General features: G+C 40.5%; 1 protein-coding gene across 2 annotated transcripts in view; it reads left to right on the top strand.

Moving 5' to 3' along the window:
* The window catches only part of SDK1 (sidekick cell adhesion molecule 1), a 646,617-nt gene that overhangs the window by 351,784 nt on the left and 274,538 nt on the right, over window positions 1-20,295 (top strand). For both annotated transcript variants that reach the window (XM_034784003.1, XM_034784002.1), the window contains exon 5: window positions 18,819-18,952. In XM_034784003.1, the coding sequence (XP_034639894.1) occupies window positions 18,819-18,952 (134 nt within the window). The remainder of the gene's footprint in view (window positions 1-18,818; window positions 18,953-20,295) is intronic.

The following is a 20,295-nucleotide window of genomic DNA, read 5'->3' as shown; positions in this document are numbered from 1 at the left end:
TCCTATACATGCCTATCACAACATGTGGTGTACCTCATTCAGTGCGCTAAATGCCCCAATAACTACGTGGGTGAAACCAGACAATCACTTGTGCTCTCAGATGAACTCCCATAGGAAAACTATAAAAGACAAAAACACCCTATCACCTGTGGGTAAATGCTTTTCACAAAGTGATCACTCTGTATCTGACCTCTCAGTCCCCATCTTGAAAGGAAACCTGCACAACACTTTCAAAAGAGGAGCCTGGGAGCTTAAATTCATAACTTTGCTAGACACTAAAAATCATGGTCTTAAGCCATAATTCCAGTGTCTTTATTTTTACAACAATCTGTAACCCGCCAGTCCCCTTTTTGTCCTATGACTACAAGGTGTTAATGGGCCATTTCATCTTAAATGGTCCCTTAGCACGTATTCTAAGTACTTATGCTAAACAATCTGTGTGACCTTGTATTTAGCTGTGACACTCTGTCTACCTTTCCCAGACCTAAAGAAGAGCTGTGTAAGTTCAAACGCTTGTCTCTTTCACTAACTGAAGTTGGCCCGGTAAAGACACCCACCTTGTCTTTCTAATATCCTGGGACTGACACTGCTACAACAACACTGTGTACAACCCATCAGGTAGTTAGTTAGAATATTTTTGGGGTTAAATACTAAGCACTTTTACTGTGGGTTTTTGGCCACTTCTATAGGCCATTTAACTTTGTCTCTCATTCACACTTCTCATTAAGAAGACACAGCTTAACTTCCTTACAAAATCCTACTTTCTCACTAATTGGGAGCAAGTAATTTTTGCTTTGAAAATAAGTAACTTATTGGTTCATTAGCATTGTTCTGGTAAGATGGGGTGAGTAAATTTTGTGTCTGGGCTAGTAAATTTTCATGACTGTTTATCTTGTAAGACTCAGATTCAAAGCAATCTGATCCATGACTTAGCCATAGGGTACGTCTATACTTACTTCCTGGTCCGGATGTAAGCGATCGATCTTCTGGGATCGATTTATCGCGTCTTGTCTAGACGCAATAAATTGATCCCGGATCGATCCCGGAAGTGCTTGCCGTCGACGCCAGTACTCCAGCTCAGCGAGAGGAGTACGCGGCATCGACGGGGAAGCCTGCCTGCTGCGTCTGGACCCGCGGTAAGTTCGGACTAAGGTACTTCGAATTTGCGTACCTTAGTCCGAAGTGGGGGGTTAGTGTGGACCAGGCAATAATGTATGTATAGCACAGGGATGAAAAGTGAAAGAGCAACATAGCCAGCCTACTTTAGTTCCCCATTCTGTCTCCTGTTACCTCTTTCTGAGCCTAGGACAAGTCTGCATGACACACTTACTTCTGTATAACTACATCACTCAGGGTTGAGATGCTCTAAGCCAATGGGAGAGAGCTTCTCCTGCCACCATAGCTACGGCTCTCGCAGAGGTGGAGTTATTAAACTGAAGAAAGAGCTCTCTCCCATCCAGTCTGTTACAGTGGCGCAGGTGCACTGGTGCAGCTGCGCCGATGCATGTTTGTAGCGCATACCTGTCCTGAGGGTTTTTCAGTCAATCTTGCCAGGCCAGGCCCAGGATAAAATAATTCCGAGGGTTGTGCTTCACTGTCAGCCAGCCTCATTTCTGGATGACCACATGTCCATTCTGTGCCTTTGTCTGGTGTCCTTTCAGTGATACCACACCTTTATTAAGTCACACTTTCTCAACCCTGTTTGCTGCTCTTTCTCTTCATTAGCGCTATTGCTGCTTCCCTCCTCCCCCACGATTTTAATCCTTTTGTGACTAAATTTAAATGTTCAAAATCCAGAAATGTATCTAATTAAAGGAATTGGCTGAATGGGTGGGTAATATTTTTGCACTCATCGCTCTCTTCTTCCCCTCCCCTTCCCAAAAAGAAGGCAACAGGCAGGAACTAATATTATCACTTAAAATATGAGTTGGATAACTCTAAGTGTAAAAGAAGGTGTTGTCTGCATTCCTCTTAGGCTGCATTAGGAAGGAATATAATTTGTTTTTATCTAACCTAAGTAAGATGTAATGTAACCTTTCATTATTCATCTTTACAGTAATAATCAAACCATCCTTTCAACATTTACAAGGTTTGTTTAAAAGAAAATGAAATAAATATATTTATCTTGTTATTTTCAACTGAAAAACCATCTCCTCTTTCACATTATATTCCTGCAGCAAAGGGATAAGGACATTTTAATGTTTTCCTGCATCTATTTGTATGTTTTTATTGCATTGCAGGATTAGTAGATACCTGATGCTGCTGTAACAAAAATGTGAGCAAGTGAAGTGAGAGTCTCAGTACAGAGTGAAGTGGGTAATATGAATCAGTTACTTAAGGTGATGGAACTCTGTTTGCTGACCATAAACTCAGCAATGACGCCTCTTCTCCTCAGGATGAGGGGATTCGCAGCCAGCAACATTCTGCTGAGTTGTAGGAGCAAATCCTTAAAACTTGAGTAACAGAAGTGTCCACAGGTGAAAAGATTGTAGTAAAGGCTCTGGGGCATCACAGGCTTTCATTTCCTGGTCTGACTGTTATCTAGAGTTATGTGCATTGGTGATACAGGGCGCATTCTGTTCACAGCCCAAGAAATATAAGACAGTTTGGTAATTCACAGGCATATTTACTGGGATTTGTAAATTCTTATAACTGAGTATTTTCAGCACTGAGGATAAAAAGGCTGTACATGGCACATTGTACCTATAAACCCAGAGAAACCAAAGTGCATCCAATGACAACAGTTCAGTGTTCCACTGGACTGCTCTCTGGGCATATCTTTTATGTATCACTCAACAGATTTGAACAAAGCAGTCTTTCATTTTCATCCTCTGAGTTCCACATTGCCCTTCACGTTAAGGAATACGTTGTGGTGCTTCCAGTCTCAATATTCAATAGTGCTGTGACAAAGGGGGTTGAAGTTCTTTGCTCCCCACATATTTGACAGATACTTTTAAAGTAGAAGTTACTCTCATTCTATCCCGGGGCTGGCAAGATCGGCTGAAAAAGCTTTGCTCTTCTAACATAATCAAGCTATACTGGTCTAAGAAATTCAAGTATTTGTTACTGTCCGACTGAAGCGAATTTTGTGCCATTAACTCACAAGTCAAATAGGCTATAAGTCATATAAACAACCAATCTATTGATTTAATTTAGAAATAAATGGAATTGATAGATTACCAGTACCTATCTCTCTGTTCTTGGGAACACAGCCCAGGCTGAAATAAAAAATCCTATGATCTGCTGTGTTTTAATCATACATAATCCACATTTTTGTTGGTTATTGAACTCATCTTATAGGTTATGGACTCATAGGCTACACTTTGGTTTCAGGTACAAATACAAATGCACTCTTTATGGGGCTATCTCACAGAACATTTGTTTTTAAAAGGCACTAACATAAGTGAAGTTTCATGGATACTAATATGCATACTATTGCAACTGGTGGGAAGAAGAACTTCTGATTGTGAGGATATTGAAAACATAAGGCCATTTCATGCTCCCCATATCAGTACATTACTCCTGGGGGAATTCTGTACCAGGAAAATAAAAATTCTGCGCACAATATTTCAAAATTCTGCAAATGTTATTTGTCAAAATAACACTACATAATCATGCCAGTTTCAATTATTTTGGTAATTTATTTCAAAATACCTGTCAGCAGGTAGGTCTGTAACAATATAGACACAGAACAAAATTTCCTGAGGAGCAGAGAGTTAAAGAAACTTCTGTGACAACCCAGTTCCCGTTTCTCTGCCCCTTGCCTCCTCCCCCCCAGAGCACAACCAGGGGGCTGGACACCCACAACCCCTCCCTCCCAGAGCCCAGCCATGCCCCCCCAGCCAATTCACCCGCACCCTTTCCCCCCCCAGAGCCCAGCTATGGCATCCCCCCAGCCCAGATATTTGACCCCTTCACACACACCCCGAGCCCAGCTGCTGACTCCCCCTTGTCCAGATACCTGCACCTCCCTCCCCCCAGAGCCCAGCTGTGTCCCCCCACTCAGCCCAGACCCCTGCACCCCGCAGTCCCCCCAGCCCAGACCCCTGTCCCCTTCCCCTCCAGAGCTCAGCCATGCCCCCCCCCACCCCAGCCCAGATACTCACTCCCCTACCTCTCAGAGCCCAGGGATCCAGAGGGTGAAACAGCCTGATGCTGGGTCCAGGGCTTGTGTGGAGTTTCCTGTGTGCTGCCGTCTCCTTCCCTCAGGGTGTGTGGGGAACTGCAGCTGCTGGGTACCCTTTAGCTCCCTCTCCCTCCCCCTGGTAGTGTCTACTATGTGTGAGCTGAGCTGGGCTCCTCTGCTGGGTCCAGTGGCCACTAGTGGCAGACAGCAGCACTGCAGTCCATTTCTGTGGAGGAAAGGAAACTGCAAAAAACATTCCTTTTTGCAAAATTTTGCATTCCACCGTGGTGCAGAATTCCCCCAGGAGTGGTACATGCAGCGAACGCTCTGCCAGCAGGTCCCTCTCTGTTACTATAGGAGGGGGTGACCAGATCTTTTTTGATACAATTTTACTTTCTCTCTCAAACATTGGTAGGTTTTACCTTATTCTATTCACTTGTTAGGGTTTGGAAACCTTAATCTGTGCTCTTGAAGATTTGACCTCTTATTGGGTAGCATTTCTGCTCATTTTTACATAATCTCAAGTTTATAGAATTCTGCAGCTAGCAAGTTATAACACAAACTATGGTGTTTCATGTCATTATACATCTAAATACTTAAAATACTGTAGAGAGACCAGGTGGGTCAGGCATTCTTTTATTGGACCAATTTCTGTTGGTGAAAGGAGACAAGCTTACACAGAGCTCTTCTTTATGGGTCCTTGGCTGGCTTTCTGTTTGATAAAGAATTGGTTATGAAGTGTTACTAATTGTATAAAAGTCATTACATAGAGAATGTCACAGATATCTTAGTGATTTGTCCCCTCCATTCCCAGAGCTCCCTGAATTCTGCTTCATAATAGACTTTTAAGAACACCATATGGTTGAAGATCATGTTTGCTTGCCATCTTGCTTACCATATATCCTGCCTGTGTTAGAAATATGGAATTAGTTCATTTTAAATCTCTGTTAAAGTCCTATTTGTTTACTTGTCTGTATTTTACCCTTTGTTTTGTAGTGACTGGATTAAAGCACTCTGAGGTGCTTGCATTGAAGGCACCATTCAAAGTAAAGTGAATGATGGACTGGCTTGAAAACAATAGTACAGAATAGGGAATTTACAGGGATCAAGATAAACGTATCCGTTACTGAATATGTATCTACATTAAATACAAAATTGTTCAGTTCAAGAGATAGGGAGATTGTAGTTGGCAAAGTATTGCAAAACCACTAGTTATTGGAAGACAAGTGTTTGAAATATAAATACACGGTGAGTGGGTGGATGGGTATAATTAAAGAGATATTAAAGGAATTTTAAAATGAGCAGGCAAAAAGAAGTTGTCTTTAGCCTGCAGTCATAACAAAACTTCTTATAGTCAAACTGAAAAGCAGAAGTAAGGAAAATTAAGACTAATAATAACAACATTTATATAATCCTTTACATCTTTGAAGTGCTCTACAGACTAACAATTTCATCCCCAAAATACATTCCTGAGGTAAAGAAGTATCAACCCCATTTTACTAAGGGCAGTACAAATACACAGAGAGGTTAAATACTTTGCCCAAGACAGTGCAAGAGTTAGAACTCTGTCATTTTTGGCTCTGAGTCCTGTGCTCAGTCAATGTTGTGTCACGCTAGTATGCATGTTGATAGTGGGCAGGTAGCAATATTTGTGCAACCCCCCAGATTTGTACATAAACGATGAACATCAATAAATATTAAACTCTTTATACTCAATGGTTTAACTCAGTGTATTTGCAGCAACAGCAGAAGTACTGGTCACAGCAAACTGCAATCTTTTACAGTGATACCACCAGCTACTATATTGATCTTTAATTTAATGTCATAATAAAAACTTGTTTGAATAAATTGCTTTGTCATCACCCAGTACCACTGTACCTGTCCTACTTCATATGGAGCCCTGAGATTTTTAATAGGTGACGCTTGTTTCCTTTTAGCATTCTTGTTGTTGTTTTGGTTTTGGATGATATGGAGGAAAACTAGTGCTTGTGAAAATACTGGATTACTGGACTGACTACCCTGGAGAATAAAGTCCTCAGGTACATCATAGGCTATAGCAGTCCATAGTTCTCCATGCCACCATATCTATTTGCCCTAATTCTTTTAACCACCTATAGAGTTGAAGAGTTCCTGTCTTCATTCAGTTCTTCACTTGTCTGTTGAGATAGCCAGGACCAGTGCCAAGTTTGGAAGTAGTTTTTGTGAAGTGGACATTTGTCTTCTGAGAGCCGAGGAAGAGTGAGGCCACTAGTTCCCTTACTAATACCTTACATATAATAGCACCTTTTTTATCTTGAAGTATTCCGAAATGACCTACAAATGACTGGATACTCCTTCGATATATAGTCACATCAGGAAGTGAGGTCTGCAGGCAGATTTATAAATTCATAGATTATAAAGCCAGAAGAGACCATTGTGACCATCTAGTCTGACCTCCTGTATTACACAGGCCATAGAATTTCCCTGAATTAACTCCTGTTTGAACTGGATCATATCTTTTAAAAATTTCCAGTAATCAAGAATCTACCACTACCTTGGTAAATTGAACCAAATGGTTAATTAAACTCACTGTTAAAAACTTGCATCTTATTTCCAGTCTGAATTTGTCTAGTTTCAATTTCCAGCCATTGTTATACCTTTGTCTGCTAGACTGAAAAGCTCTCAATTACCAAATTTCTGTTGCCCAGGTAGGTACTTATAGACTGTGATCAAGTCATCCCTTAACCTTCTCTTTTTTTAAATTATACACATTGAGCTCCTTGAGTTTGTCACCATAAGGCATGTTTTCCAGTCATGGCAATTTCATGGCTCTTTTCTGAACACTCTCCAGGTTTTCAACATCCTTCTTGAATTGTGCTCACCAGAACTGGACACAGTATTCTAGTAGCAGTCACATCAGTGCCGAATACAGAGATAATATAACCTTTCTCCTACTCGAGAGTCCCCTGTTTATATATCCAAGCATTGCAGTAGCCTTTTGGCAATAGAATTGTATTGAGAGCTCATGTCCAGCTGATTATCCACCACAATACCCAAGGCCTTTTCAGAGTCACTGCTTCCCACGATAGAGTTGCCCATCCTGTAAGTGTGGACAGTTGGCACAAAACAGTGCCCAACTTGATGTGTGGGTGTTGAGGGAGGAATGGATTTTAGCTAAGAAAATTGGGCAACACCTATCAGAAAGATATAGCTGAATTGTGTCTGTCAGGATTTGAACCTGTGATTCCAAAAAGTCTATATGCTTTAAATACAGTGGTACAAATGGTTAAAATCATTCTTGACAAGCCATGGGTAAGATTCTGCTTTGAATTACACTGTGAAAACGGAAATTGTGTGTTCAGGGGAGAGTTACAGAAACAAATGTAAAATGGCAGCAGCAATGCCAATGGCAGATGCAGAATTGGCAGTAAATAGATGTAGGGGCATCAAGATTAGCAATGTTATGGCACTTCTAAATTTATCTGCTAAATAAATTATTAGGGGGTTGAAGATTCACCTCTGTCATTGTTACTTAATCCATCATCTGTTCATTGTGATGCCCTGGGGCAAGAGGCATGCCATTGCTAATTTGTTTTTGTTCAATACAGTTCATTGTCATGGCTCCCTTTCGTAATTATTTTCAAGAATAGCTATCAATGAAATAGTGCTAGAAACATATAAGCCGTGGTGCAAGTAGATTTTAATTCTTAGTGGTACGCATAGGCAACTCATGGGAAGGACACAAAGTGGGGGCATCAGCTAAAGAGGGGGCCTCCCCACATGACTTCACACGTGCATCCTCCCCACCCCACCCCAGCCCGGGGCCCCAGTGCTCTCCACATCCCCTCCCCATCCCACTTTACCTGGAGGGGTCTCTGTCCTCCTGGTGCACTGGATACCAATTCCTGAACCACAGGGCTCTCCCGGGAACCGGTCCTCCGGCACGGCTGTATCACCCCATGTCCCTCCCTCAGCCTGTCCTTCAGTGGGCTTGTACAAACCCCAGGCAGGAGATGCAGCTGTGTGGAAGGGCTGGGGGCAGGGCTGGGGGCGGTACAGACACGCCAGAGGAGCTGCTGGTGTGGGGCCTCCGGGTGCCCCCAAGTTGTGCTCCTTTCGCCACTGCGGTTCCTGGGAGAGCCCTGCAGTTCTGAAAATGTCTTTCCAGTTCAGCTTACTGGCAATAAATATCTTAATGGTACAGCATGACTAACTGTACCTGCTTACTTGCACCACTGCATATAAGACTCTTCCAGCAGGAGATCTTTAAAACCAAACTACAAAGTATAATAACACTACATTATAGCGATCTCGTGTAGCAGAAAGGTAGGTGCTATTTAATAACACCAAAAATATTCCTTTCACAATAGAGGAGGTAAAAAGTCAATGTAAAAAATGAACAGAGAACTCTCTTTTATTCAGTACAAGAAAATGCTTCATAGTGAGGCAATATTTACTTGTATTTGTATCTTAAAATTGACCCACCAAATCCCAAACTAATACAAATAGCCTCTTGCTCATCTTTAGTGGAGTCAGTTAGCTTTATAGATCAGTGACCTGTGAATACCTCCCAGCAGCCAGTTTTGTTTAAATAATCCATTTATATTTAAGTATTTCTACTATTCCTCTCTCCAGTGGTTGCTAGCTATGTCCATAGCAACAGATAGTGATGTTTCAAGTGGAGTTCACTAGGTTGATTGTATGATAAACCAGAGAGAGAGAGCAGAAAATAGATATTCTGTTGACACACACATACCTGGATTAGAGTAACAATTTTATAAAAGAAAAAAAGACTTGAAAAGAAAATTGACTTTTTTCCAGAATTTTTGGCTTCCATTCTTGATGGCGTTTTCTAGTTTAGCTTAAAAGTTTGGGATGTGTTCTTATAGTTACACTGTTACAATAGCATGTCCAGGAGAACAGTTATCACTGCATTGTGATTCAGTTAGATACCACTTGCGTGCTGTGATTCAAGCATAGCCATTACAGGGACTGATGTCTGCTGGACTGAGCTCTTGTTACTTAATAATAATAAAAAAATTAACAAAAATTTCTTTTCTGGGGGGAGAGGGGCGATTATGTCCCTTTAAAGAAGAACTAAAATCAGTGCAAGCTTGAAAGATAAGTGCTAAGAACGTTTTAAAAAAAAATCCAACACGTATATTTTTAAGCCAATCCCCTGATTTATGGGGCCTTGTCTCATATTTTATGAATGCTTGGGGTTCATAATACTGGGCTGTCAGTCCAGGAACCCGAATCTCTAGAAATACTTAATAGGGAGTAGAGGGAGAGGAGCAGAAGACACTGGAGATATAGGCATGATCGCTATACCAAGAGGGCTCTGCTATTTCACTAGTAACATTCCCTCTAAAACAGTACTGCCCTGGGGAGTGGAGCTCATGATGGGTATAGGGGGAAGTGTAAGTCAAAGCGACAGTCAGGGCTGTCTCTCTGATCCCCTTCCTGCGGAGGCAGTCAGAGCTGCCCAGCTTCAACTCAAGCATTTGGCAGGTTGGCCCCCAAGGCTAGAAGACAACCAGCTAAAAGGTCTTAAGATGTGTTAGCCTGTACTTCAGTGAGAGTTTTCAATTGTGTTAAACTAACTCAATTTTGCTAACATGATTGAAAAACACACACTCTTTTTATGCATCAACTCATCCTTGGGAGCAGAGCTGCAGACTAGGGAGGGATATGTGCAAGCAGTGCCTCAAAGGAATATCCTGTAGGAGGATAAAGATGAATGGCATAGGAGGGCAGCCAAGTGTTGCCTGTCTTCTGTTGTCTTATTTCCTGTATTTTACAGGCTCTGTAAGAACAGAGATCAAATAATAGAACAACCAGTGGACAACCAGTTTCTATTTTCTTCCCAGATTATCTCAGTGGTCCCTAATGTGCACTAGAAAATTTTTGGGGAAAACAAACACTGTAAATGTTTGGTATATTGCAATTAACCCTCTAGCTTATAGGTCTCTCTCTCTCTCTCTCCTCTGCGTGGGAAAAGTCTTAGGTATGCTGTAAAGGTGGTGGGACACAACTGTAAATAAACTGCACAAGGTGTTGAACCAGCAAAAGGGTCTCCACGTAATTTGTGGACTGAGACAGTGGCAGGACCAAGGCAGACCTGTTACAGGAGGGAGGAGCTAAGTAGACTGAAGAAGTCTCCATCTCACTGTGTTTACAGCTAGTCTGTCCCCATTGGCCACTAGTATCCTACCAATGCCCGCGCTGTTTTTGGTTCCTTTTCTTTACTGTAGGTCAACTAATTGGTTTTGTTTCGACCCTTTTGACTGAGTCTTGGAAATGGCTGTTCCACCATCTACATATGAATTGCATATTTCTTTTGTTAAGTGTGAAAGTAAAAAAGAGGATACTCTCTCTTTAAAAACTAATCTTCTTGAAAAATCTTGACTGGCTACAAAAACCCTAGAAATAAAAAAACAGGCTGTCAGCTAATGACTGTCCAGCAGGCCTTTAAGCAGAAGTGTCCAGAAGATAGAATTTGGTTTATGTTGTGTTTAGTACACTGCATGAATTGATTTACGCAGTATTCAATGGGTGTGTTTGTGTGTGTACTTAATAAACAGCTGTTTTGCAGTATTAAGTACCTGAAATCTGAATATTTTGTTCCACTCAAGAATGGGATCTGTCCGGGACCCCTCATGCTCTGTTGCTACGGTTATGTTATAATATAGCCAACTTCATAATACTTTAATCTAGGATTCAGAGTAGCAGCCATGTTAGTCTGTATCCGCAAAAAGAAGAACAGGAGTACTTGTGGCACCTTAGAGACTAACAAATTTATTAGAGCATAAGCTTTCGTGGACTACCGCCACGAATTTGTTAAGTATCAGAGGGGTAGCCGTGTTAGTCTGAATCTGTAAAAAGCAACAGAGGGTCCTGTGGCACCTTTGAGACTAACAGAAGTATTGGGAGCATAAGCTTTCGTGGGTAAGAACCTCACTTCTTCAGATGCAAGTAATGGAAATCTCTAGAGGCAGGTATATATCAGTGTGGAGATAACGAGGTTAGTTGACCTTCAACCTCCCTGGCCACACAATAGCAGATGTAAAGGTTGCCATCTTACAGCAAAAAAACTTCAGGACCAGACTCCAAAGAGAAACTGCTGAGCTCCAGTTCATTTGCAAATTTGACACCATCAGATCAGGATTAAACAAAGACTGTGAATGGCTTTCCAACTACAGAAACAGTTTCTCCTCCCTTGGTGTTCACACCTCAACTGCTAGCAGAGCACCTCACCCTCCCTGATTGAACTAACCTCGTTATCTCCACACTGATATATACCTGCCTCTAGAGATTTCCATTACTTGCATCTGAAGAAGTGAGGTTCTTACCCACGAAAGCTTATGCTCCCAATACTTCTGTTAGTCTCAAAGGTGCCACAGGACCCTCTGTTGCTTTTTACGAATTTGTTAGTCTCTAAGGTGCCACAAGTACTCCTGTTCTTCTTTTTAATCTAGGACTGAGTCCTAATGAAGGTGAATTCTAAGTTTTATTTAAACATATTTTTCTTCTGTCATTCATAATTACCAAAAGTGGCAAGGAAATTTTGGAGGAAAACATGGTGAAATTCTTGCTCCACTGAAATTTGAAAAAAAAAAAATCCCATTGTTTTCAATGGAGCCAGGATTTATATATATTTATAGCCAGATAATGTATATTTATATATGATATTACTGCATATTTGCTGAGGCCAAAAATCCCTCTGGGAATCCTTTAGTAATTACATCATCATTATGCTATAATCTCTGCATTTCTTAGTAAAATCATTGTTACTGGGGGGTATCAGCCTTTGTGGAGAAGGATCAGCTCTGGTTACACGATATAAACAGAAGTTTTAAAAAGAAATACAGATTTTCTGGAATTAATGTCTTGTAAAGAGGGTTTTGATGTTTGTATTAGCTGGATGGTAGCATTGGAAAAGAGGCTTTATCAAAGGCCTTTTTACTAAAATATTGCATTCTGGAGCTTGAACAGATGGCTCTGTTTTAAGCAGAGGCTGAATCAGGTTATTGTGTGGTTTTTGTTTTTATTACTGCAATGATTTAGATTTCTAACATCTGTTTATCCACCAATCTGTTAACTAACAGTCTAACGAAATATGCCTTTCTGAAATTAGTCCCTTATATTAAAAATTACTGTTTCTTTCCATTAGTTGTGATTTTCTATGCAAAAATCCAAGTTTGGTAATCTGATGATTTCTTTGGGATATTTTGTTAAATGTTTCCACCTATTAAAATCAGATAATTTATTTAGGTGCCTAAATGTGGTCTTAGGTGTGCTGATTTAGGTACCCACTGTTGAAAATGCTAGTCTGTATTTCTCTGATCCAAAACCATCAAGGGGAGTTAAGCATTTAGGAGCTTTGGAAAATCCCACCAGGCACTTATTTGTGTCTTCAGGTGCCTAAATACCTTTATAAATCTGTCCTTTTCTCCTTCTACCCTACGTTGAGCCTTTTGTCCTTCCAGTCTGTCAGTCATATCTTTTGGCCAGGCAGTAAGTCATAAGCTCTGGGCTTGACTACATGGTACTTTAAGTCTGCACCAGATGGGTGTACACTTTCATAGAATATCAGGGTTGGAAGGGACCTCAGGAGGTCATCTAGTCCAACCCCCTGCTCAAAGCAGGACCAATCCTCAGACAGATTTTTTTCCCCAGATCCTTAAATGGCCCCCTCAAGGATTGAACTCACAAGCTTGGGTTTAACAGGCTAATGCTCAAACCACTGAGCTATCCCTTCCCCCCTTTAAGCCCCACTAACATGTCATGCACTAATTGACCTGTGTGGACCATACTGAGGCACACTAAAAGTTCCCTAGTGCATGTTAATGTAGTTCTGTTTCAAACAGGACTACATTAACACACACTAGGGAACTTTTAGTGTGCACTAGCAGTTAGTGAACAACATGCTAGTGCAGAGTAACATTTATACTCCATTGGTATGGACTGAAACAACATACAGGCCAGCCCACAGCTTCTGATTTCAGCTGTCTTCTGCTTCCCTCTCTTTCAGATCACAGTCCTTCAGTCTGTGACTGTTTGTATTTGATGTTAAAGTTGTGACAGAGATTGTATTCAGCCAATGTTACACCAGCAATTCAATTGTAATACTTGGTCAGGTGTACCATCTGGGAGAAATGTACATTATTCTCCTTACAATATCTGTTTCCTTTATCCTTCCATCTAGCTCTAGAGGTGTTTTCCAACTTCCTTTATTAATACATAACATTTCAAATGCCCCCTTGATTTTTTTCCCTACAAACTAGTCACCCTCAAGGGTCATAGTGACAGCACCCTAGTTCGCATGTCAGTTGTCCCTTTCTGGAGATGTTAATTGAGTTAAATTCAGTCTCGCTCTCAAACAATACACCTCTACCCTGATATAACGCTGTCCTCGGGAGTCAAAAAATCTTACCGCATTATAAGAGAAACCGAGTTATATCGAACTTGCTGTGATCCGCCGGAGCACGCAGCCCTGCCCCCTCCCGGAGCGCTGCTTTATTGTGTTACATCCAAATTCGTGTTATATCAGGTCGCAATATACCGGGGTAGAGGTGTAGTTGTATAGTTGCCTTATATAAGCTATGAATTACTAACAGATTAAAGTCCATCTGTAAGAACTGTCAACCTCAAATAGACTATTAAATGAACAGCGTGGAACCAGGTTTGTCCTTAGAATATTAGTTGTGATGCTGAAATAATTAAAAAGTTGTAATTGAAAATGAAACAATAATTGTAATACAAATTTTAAGACAACTTTAGTGTGAAGAGCCACCTCAGTGCAGCCAAAGATCAGGACATATGCTTCAAAGTGATTTAGAAACATTGATTAATGAATCTTCACAATGTAACTAATTAAGCCACCCAATGCAAACAGGCAGTTTAGCTCTTTCCAGATCCAGATCTGAACTCCTAAAGCTTGGGGGCTTCAGATCTTGCTATTCCACCGTAGCCCCTCTCTAACAACTAACAATTATTCAGTGAATTAAAACTGAACATTTTCACTGAAACATTTTTCAGAAAAGAAATCAATAACTTAACTCAGAATGTTTAAGATTAATTGGACACTTTTTAATTAAAGATATAAAATACTGTCTTCAATAATTTCTTATCTTATCTCCTGTTTCCCAACTCTTTTTGTCCTCATATCTCAATTTTTTCATGTCACTGTGATGACGTAATGCAGGGGTGGCCAACCTGTGGTTCCGGAGCCACATGCGGCGGTTCAGAAGTTAATATGCGGCTCCTTGTATAGGTACTGACTCTGGGGCTGGAGCTACAGGCGCCAACTTTTGGGGGGTACTGGGGGGTGCTCTACCCCTGGCTCTGCCACAGGGCCTGCCCCCTCCCCTGAGCCTGCAGTGCCCTCGCTCTCCCCCTCCCCGCCTCCTGCACGCTACGGAACAACTGATCAGGAGGTGCGGAGAGGGAGGGGGAGGTGCTGATCGGTGGGGCTGCCAGTGGGCGAAAGGTGCTGGGAGCGGGGGGGTGGAGCTGATGTGGGGCTGCTGATGTATTACTGCGGCTCTTTGGCAGTGTACGTTAGTAAATTCTGGCTCCTTCTCGGGCTCAGATTGGCCACCCCTGATGTAATGTATAATGCTGTACAAATTATATATTTATGTTCATATAGTCTTTAAACGTCTTCCAGATTTCATCCATATATCTTAATTCACACAGACATTCTAATAAAGTTCATTTTGTATATTGCAATTTAGGAAATCCTTCATTTTTAAAAAAAATCTTTAGTAAATTTATCTTAAAATTTCCTTTGCCTTTCATTCCTGAACATTGGCTATATGCTTTATTACCCACTATCTTGGGAATTCCCAGCCAATCACTTACAATAGTTAAAATCAATAACAGCGAGGTAAATATGCAGCACTCTTTCCAAAAGTGCTGCATCGCCTATAAGACTTTTGGCTACACCTGCAGCTGGTATTGGATCTGCCTGAAATGTATTCCAGAATTTAAAAATAATGTTCCTTATTGCTGTATCTTTTTGGAATAACTACAGTAGGAACAAATATAATATGCATCGTATTTAAAGCTACTATCATTATTATTTAATAGGAAATTTCTCTTTATCCTGTTTGCTTTATTAAATGCAGTATTGATTACATTTTAGCTCCTCATTCTATAAATCTATGAAACATTTCCTTTGATCCAATTTCCAAGTCAATTAAGCTAATACAGTTCCATTCAACATGGAAAAATTGACCCACAGGGATAATTTAATATATCTTTTTTGAATAAAAACTTTCAAAATGTGATACTGTGGGCCAGTTATGCAGCTGGTGTAGATTGGTGTAACTCAATTGAATGCAATGACACTGCTCCAAGTTACACCAGCTGAGGATCTGGCCCTCTGTCTTTATCAGGAGGTTGAGCTGTCAATCATTATGGGTATCTTTACAAATGTTTACTGTTATCTGTCTTCTGATTATAAAGTCAAAATGTCATGGATAAAATATAACAAACATAACTGGAAAGATTGTTTAAATAGAAGCTATTTTGTGCCTCATTGTTCAACATATAGGCTAGCATACAGCAGTTGGGAATACATGTTCCTTCCATTGCTGTCCCTTTTATGAAGAGGAACATTTCTCCAAAAATAAAATAATTGTAAGTTAATATTAATGAAACCAGACCGTGCAAAAACAATATAAGAGGAAAACTCCTTACTGATCTATCGGCGTGAGAATAACTCAAAACATTCACACGCTATTTGAGTAATGTTAGTATATAAACTTTTTCCATCTAACATAATCATTTACACCTGCAAATGTTCCTTGAATATATATGGAACAGAATGTATTTTTTGCATTTGTTCATAATTTGTTACATAATCTATAATAAGAAAAATTCAGGTCCCCTGATGGCCACTCGGAGAGTATTTCTAAAATGATAGGTTTCCCCAGGGGGTTCACTGAAAGCATAATATTTTCAATATATTAGATGACACTGTTGGAAACTCAGGCTTGTATCCTTTAAAGACTTTTTTTACGTATTTGACTTTCCTAGTCAGTGGGACTACTACCAATACATCAGGTTAAGCACATGCATACATCTCTGCAAACTCAGAGCCTCAGTTGTGAAATCTTTTTCTCTAATAGCAATGTATTCATTATGATAGGTTTCAGTAGTTAGTTCATCAATGCCTTTGAAATATTGGGCGTGTGTTATGAGATAACCATTGATTAAAAAAATCCCATTCATTAACAATTTTAAAATCCCATTTCATATCTTTGGCAACTGCTCTTTTGCTAACAATTACATTATAATTTTCTAATTTATTTAAAGCTCTCTCCTAAAGCCAGTTTGGGGGGGTGGGCGCGGGGGGGAGCCACATTCCTCTCTCAGCGCCTGTATATACAACTTCTCAAAAAATCTGTGAAAATATTAGTGCTAGTCAAATATCAGGAGGTAGCCGTGTTAGTCTGTATCTACAAAAACAATAAGGAGTCTGGTGGCACCTTAAAGACTAACAGATTTATTTGGGCATAAGCTTTCGTGGGCATCTGAAGAAGTGAGGTTTTTACCCATGAAAGCTCATGCCCAAATAAATCTGTTAGTCTTTAAGGTGCCACCAGACTCCTTATTGTTTTTGTTAGTGCTAGTAGGTGTAAATTAAGATTTTTCTCTTAATATGCCCTCTAACTTCCTCAGTCTGTGAACCTTGTGAAGTAGTGAAATAAATATTATTATTCCAATGTTACGAGTGAGGAAATCAAGACACAAAAGGATGAAGTGATTTGGCCAAGATAACAAAGGATTCCATTCAACCATCCATACTCGTGCTGAATTATACCTTACTCCGCAATGAGTCCCCTTTAATTGAACTAGATTGTGCCTTATCCTACATAGCTGCACAGGGGAGTAAGCCCCTTCCACACCCACTAAACATACACAACTGTTACATTGCATAGGACCAGTCCAGATAGCAGTTCTAGCACAGCTGAAAGAGCAGAAGACTGCATGCATGATACTGCTTTATGACCAAGTGGACAGAGAGGATCAGAAAGAGAGCATAAATATGGATCCCCACCCGTATGGGCTAGCCAGAACTGTTGGGGCACACAGTGGGGATCAACAAAATTACTTCCCTCTGAGTCTGGGCAGAAATTGTGCCCCCAACCCATATTCAGCGCTATGATTTAAAGGTACACTTGAGCCTAGTGCACTACTCAGAGAACAGTGACTATAGGTGGTAGATTTGGGCCCAATGTTAGGAGTTTCTTGCTTCAAGTCCTATATTCAGATCACTAGATTGTGCCTTTATCAAAGTCAACATAAAAATGACTGCTGCCTGACCCACAACTCTGCCACTGTAATGCTATGGGGTTCCTATTTAATTTTCATATAATTTTTGAGCTTCTCATGTCCTATTAAACCCTCTATCCCAGTATTTCTCAACATTTTTGATACCAGGGACCAGCTTGCTGCCTTCCTAAACTGTATCAGGGAGATCTCAGGGATTGGCACTGGTCCACAGACTGGTCGTTGAGAAACACTGCCCTATCCACACTAAGACCTTATCATGTCAGTGCCTCTTAATGGCTCCAACCCTGGAAATCCAAAAAATGACCCAATTCTGAACACAAAGTTTAATCTTCTAGGTGGCAGAATATTGTGCTCTTATTAGATGGTCAAATCAGAGTTCCTCATCTTTTATAATTTGTGAATGTGGCATTCTGAATAGTTAATACTGCTGCTTTGCACCATGAGTAATAGCAGTGCTGGTGTTTGGTCTGTGTTGTTATTACAAGCCAGATAAGGAGAACTTAACTTGTGGAAAGGAACAGATTCAGCGGAGAGACCAAATTTATTCCAAGCACTTAAATTTTTACATATTTCCCTAGATTTATATTTTATCTAATGGAGTCAAAAGACTATACAGCACTTGTAAAATGCAAACAAACGGATCTTACTGCAGTACAAATGATTAGCACTGTCTTACAAGGGAGTTTATGAAGACAACTGTTATGTAGCAGCTCTAAGAAAGAGTAAATTATATTAGACCATGACATTTATTGACTCCCCTAGGACTACGCCACCACCAACTACAGAATAGTGCTGTGCTTTCATACCTGGTTTAGATAAAATAGTTTTGCTCTTCACTCCCTCTATATACATGATTCTTCAGCTGAGCATGTTAATTAGTCTCTTGCTCTTTTTGTATCTGTAACTGAAATAATTACACAGACCGTAAATATAGAATATTTATCTCCTGAAATTCTTTTGCCTCTGATTTTTAACTGAAGTGTGTGCTCTCATTCCCAGAGTGCTGATCTTCTCACTTTCTGAGAAGGTTTTCAGTCAAACTGGATTTGCAGCAAAATGGTGTTTGCCAGGATCATAGAACATGTAACCCATATAGTTATGGTCAAACTCTTTCTCTTGTCATTCTTAAATAACTATTTAATTTTTATATATCATTTATGGTAATCTTCTGTATCACTGGAAGCATCTTAAACAACTTAAAGAAGAGAAAAGCTCAAACATCACAGACCCAAAAGCTCTTGAATCCTTCCTGTGGTTGTGTTTGAAGATAAAGTCCTGCTGTTGAGTTCCACACGTCTCTGTTTGAATGACCTTTGAATATTGTGTAGTCCTGCCAGGGTCTGTACAGCTTATGCTTAGTTAATATCATTGTTCCTGTTTTAACATGATCCTTTGTTTTCCTAAACAGAGCTATAACACTGGAGAATCAGTTGGTGATCCTTGCAGCAGAAGCAACAGATGCAGGAGGTTACTATGTCCAAGCAGTCAATGAAAAAAATGGAGAGAACAAGACGAGTCCATTTCTTTATCTGAGTGTAGCGAGTGAGTATTGAAATCTCACCAATTTGCTTTGGTATTGAGGTCACCGAAAATGTTCCCAAAGATCAGCATGCTGAAAAGAATTTACTAGCAAAGTGATCCTGAAAGGAGCTAAGCTTCTCCTGGGAGGTATGGAGCGCACTCAACTCCCAGTAAAGTCAGTGGGAGTCCAACATTAAATGGTTTTACACAAGATTTGGGGTTTGGTATAGAGAGCCTCAGCCTGCTTGGTACCATGGCAAGCACACCATTAATAATCCTTTTTACTGTTTTATTAAAGATTCAGAAAAGAAGGGAAAACAGTTAAAGCATTTGACAAGTATTAAGTAAGGCTTTCATTTTATTAACATCCCTTGTTCTCTTTCCCTTTAGCTAGAGGGAATTTTTAGAAGGAAACCCTGCGTATTTGACAGCCTCTCAAATGGAATTAAAGATAATTACTGTCCTTTTAGGGAAAAGAGGAGAAGTTAGTTGAGATGGGCTAGACCTGCTGTTGTTGCTGCTATTAAACTCCAATCCCATTTCCTAGAAGACAAAACCAAGATATAAAGCCACAAAAGGGGAGAGAGAAGAACAGCGAGGATAGTTAATGCAGCCTTTGTCTTTGGTGTTGAGACTCACAGCTGGAGAAACACAGGCATAGAACATGGTCATATTAACCACTCTGAGATCTGGCAACTTGTACCAGTACTAGGCTATTTAGGGCATTGCAGTTAGTGGTTTGGTTATGGCCTGGTGAGGAAATATCTCAGGATTAGGACAAAGAAGGCCTGGGGTCCCAAGAGATGGTGGAGGTCAAGCTGTCAGGAGCATGAGTACCAACTTCAGGTTAGTCTGTTAAGAAGCAGGGCACACACCCCAAATTGGTTGTGAGTTCTATACTTAGATTTCACCAACCATCAAGTGTGAACTCCTCAGGCACTACAACAGCTTTAACAGGGAGTCACAGACAGTCCCCTTGGGAACTCCAGTTGATCCTACCACCTAGTTAAGCTTGCCTTTGTGAAAAATAGTCCTTTGCATCAAAAAGGGTTACTCCCTGTCCCAAAGGACCAGTCACTTACCCCAGGCATGATTTTAACATAGTCCTTGAGTTTTATCAGAAGGCCTTTTTGTTTGGACTAATTCAATTTTTTTGTCTCAACTTTTGTACCTTTTCCCCTCAACATTTGTTGTTGTAGGTTTTTGTGACATTTTGTGAGCTTTGACTCACTTTTCACAGATAAGATCACAATTAGGGTAAACTTGTAGTTCCAGTTATCACAACAGGTCCTTCTGAACAATCAGCCAATTGGTTTTGAACCACACCGTACTAATCTGGGGCTAAAGCCTGACCACTTTCTGGC

Source organism: Trachemys scripta, chromosome 10 (assembly GCF_013100865.1).
Source record: "Trachemys scripta elegans isolate TJP31775 chromosome 10, CAS_Tse_1.0, whole genome shotgun sequence".
Lineage (NCBI taxonomy): Eukaryota > Metazoa > Chordata > Testudines > Emydidae > Trachemys > Trachemys scripta.
This window is presented reverse-complemented; position numbering and strand designations above follow the sequence as displayed.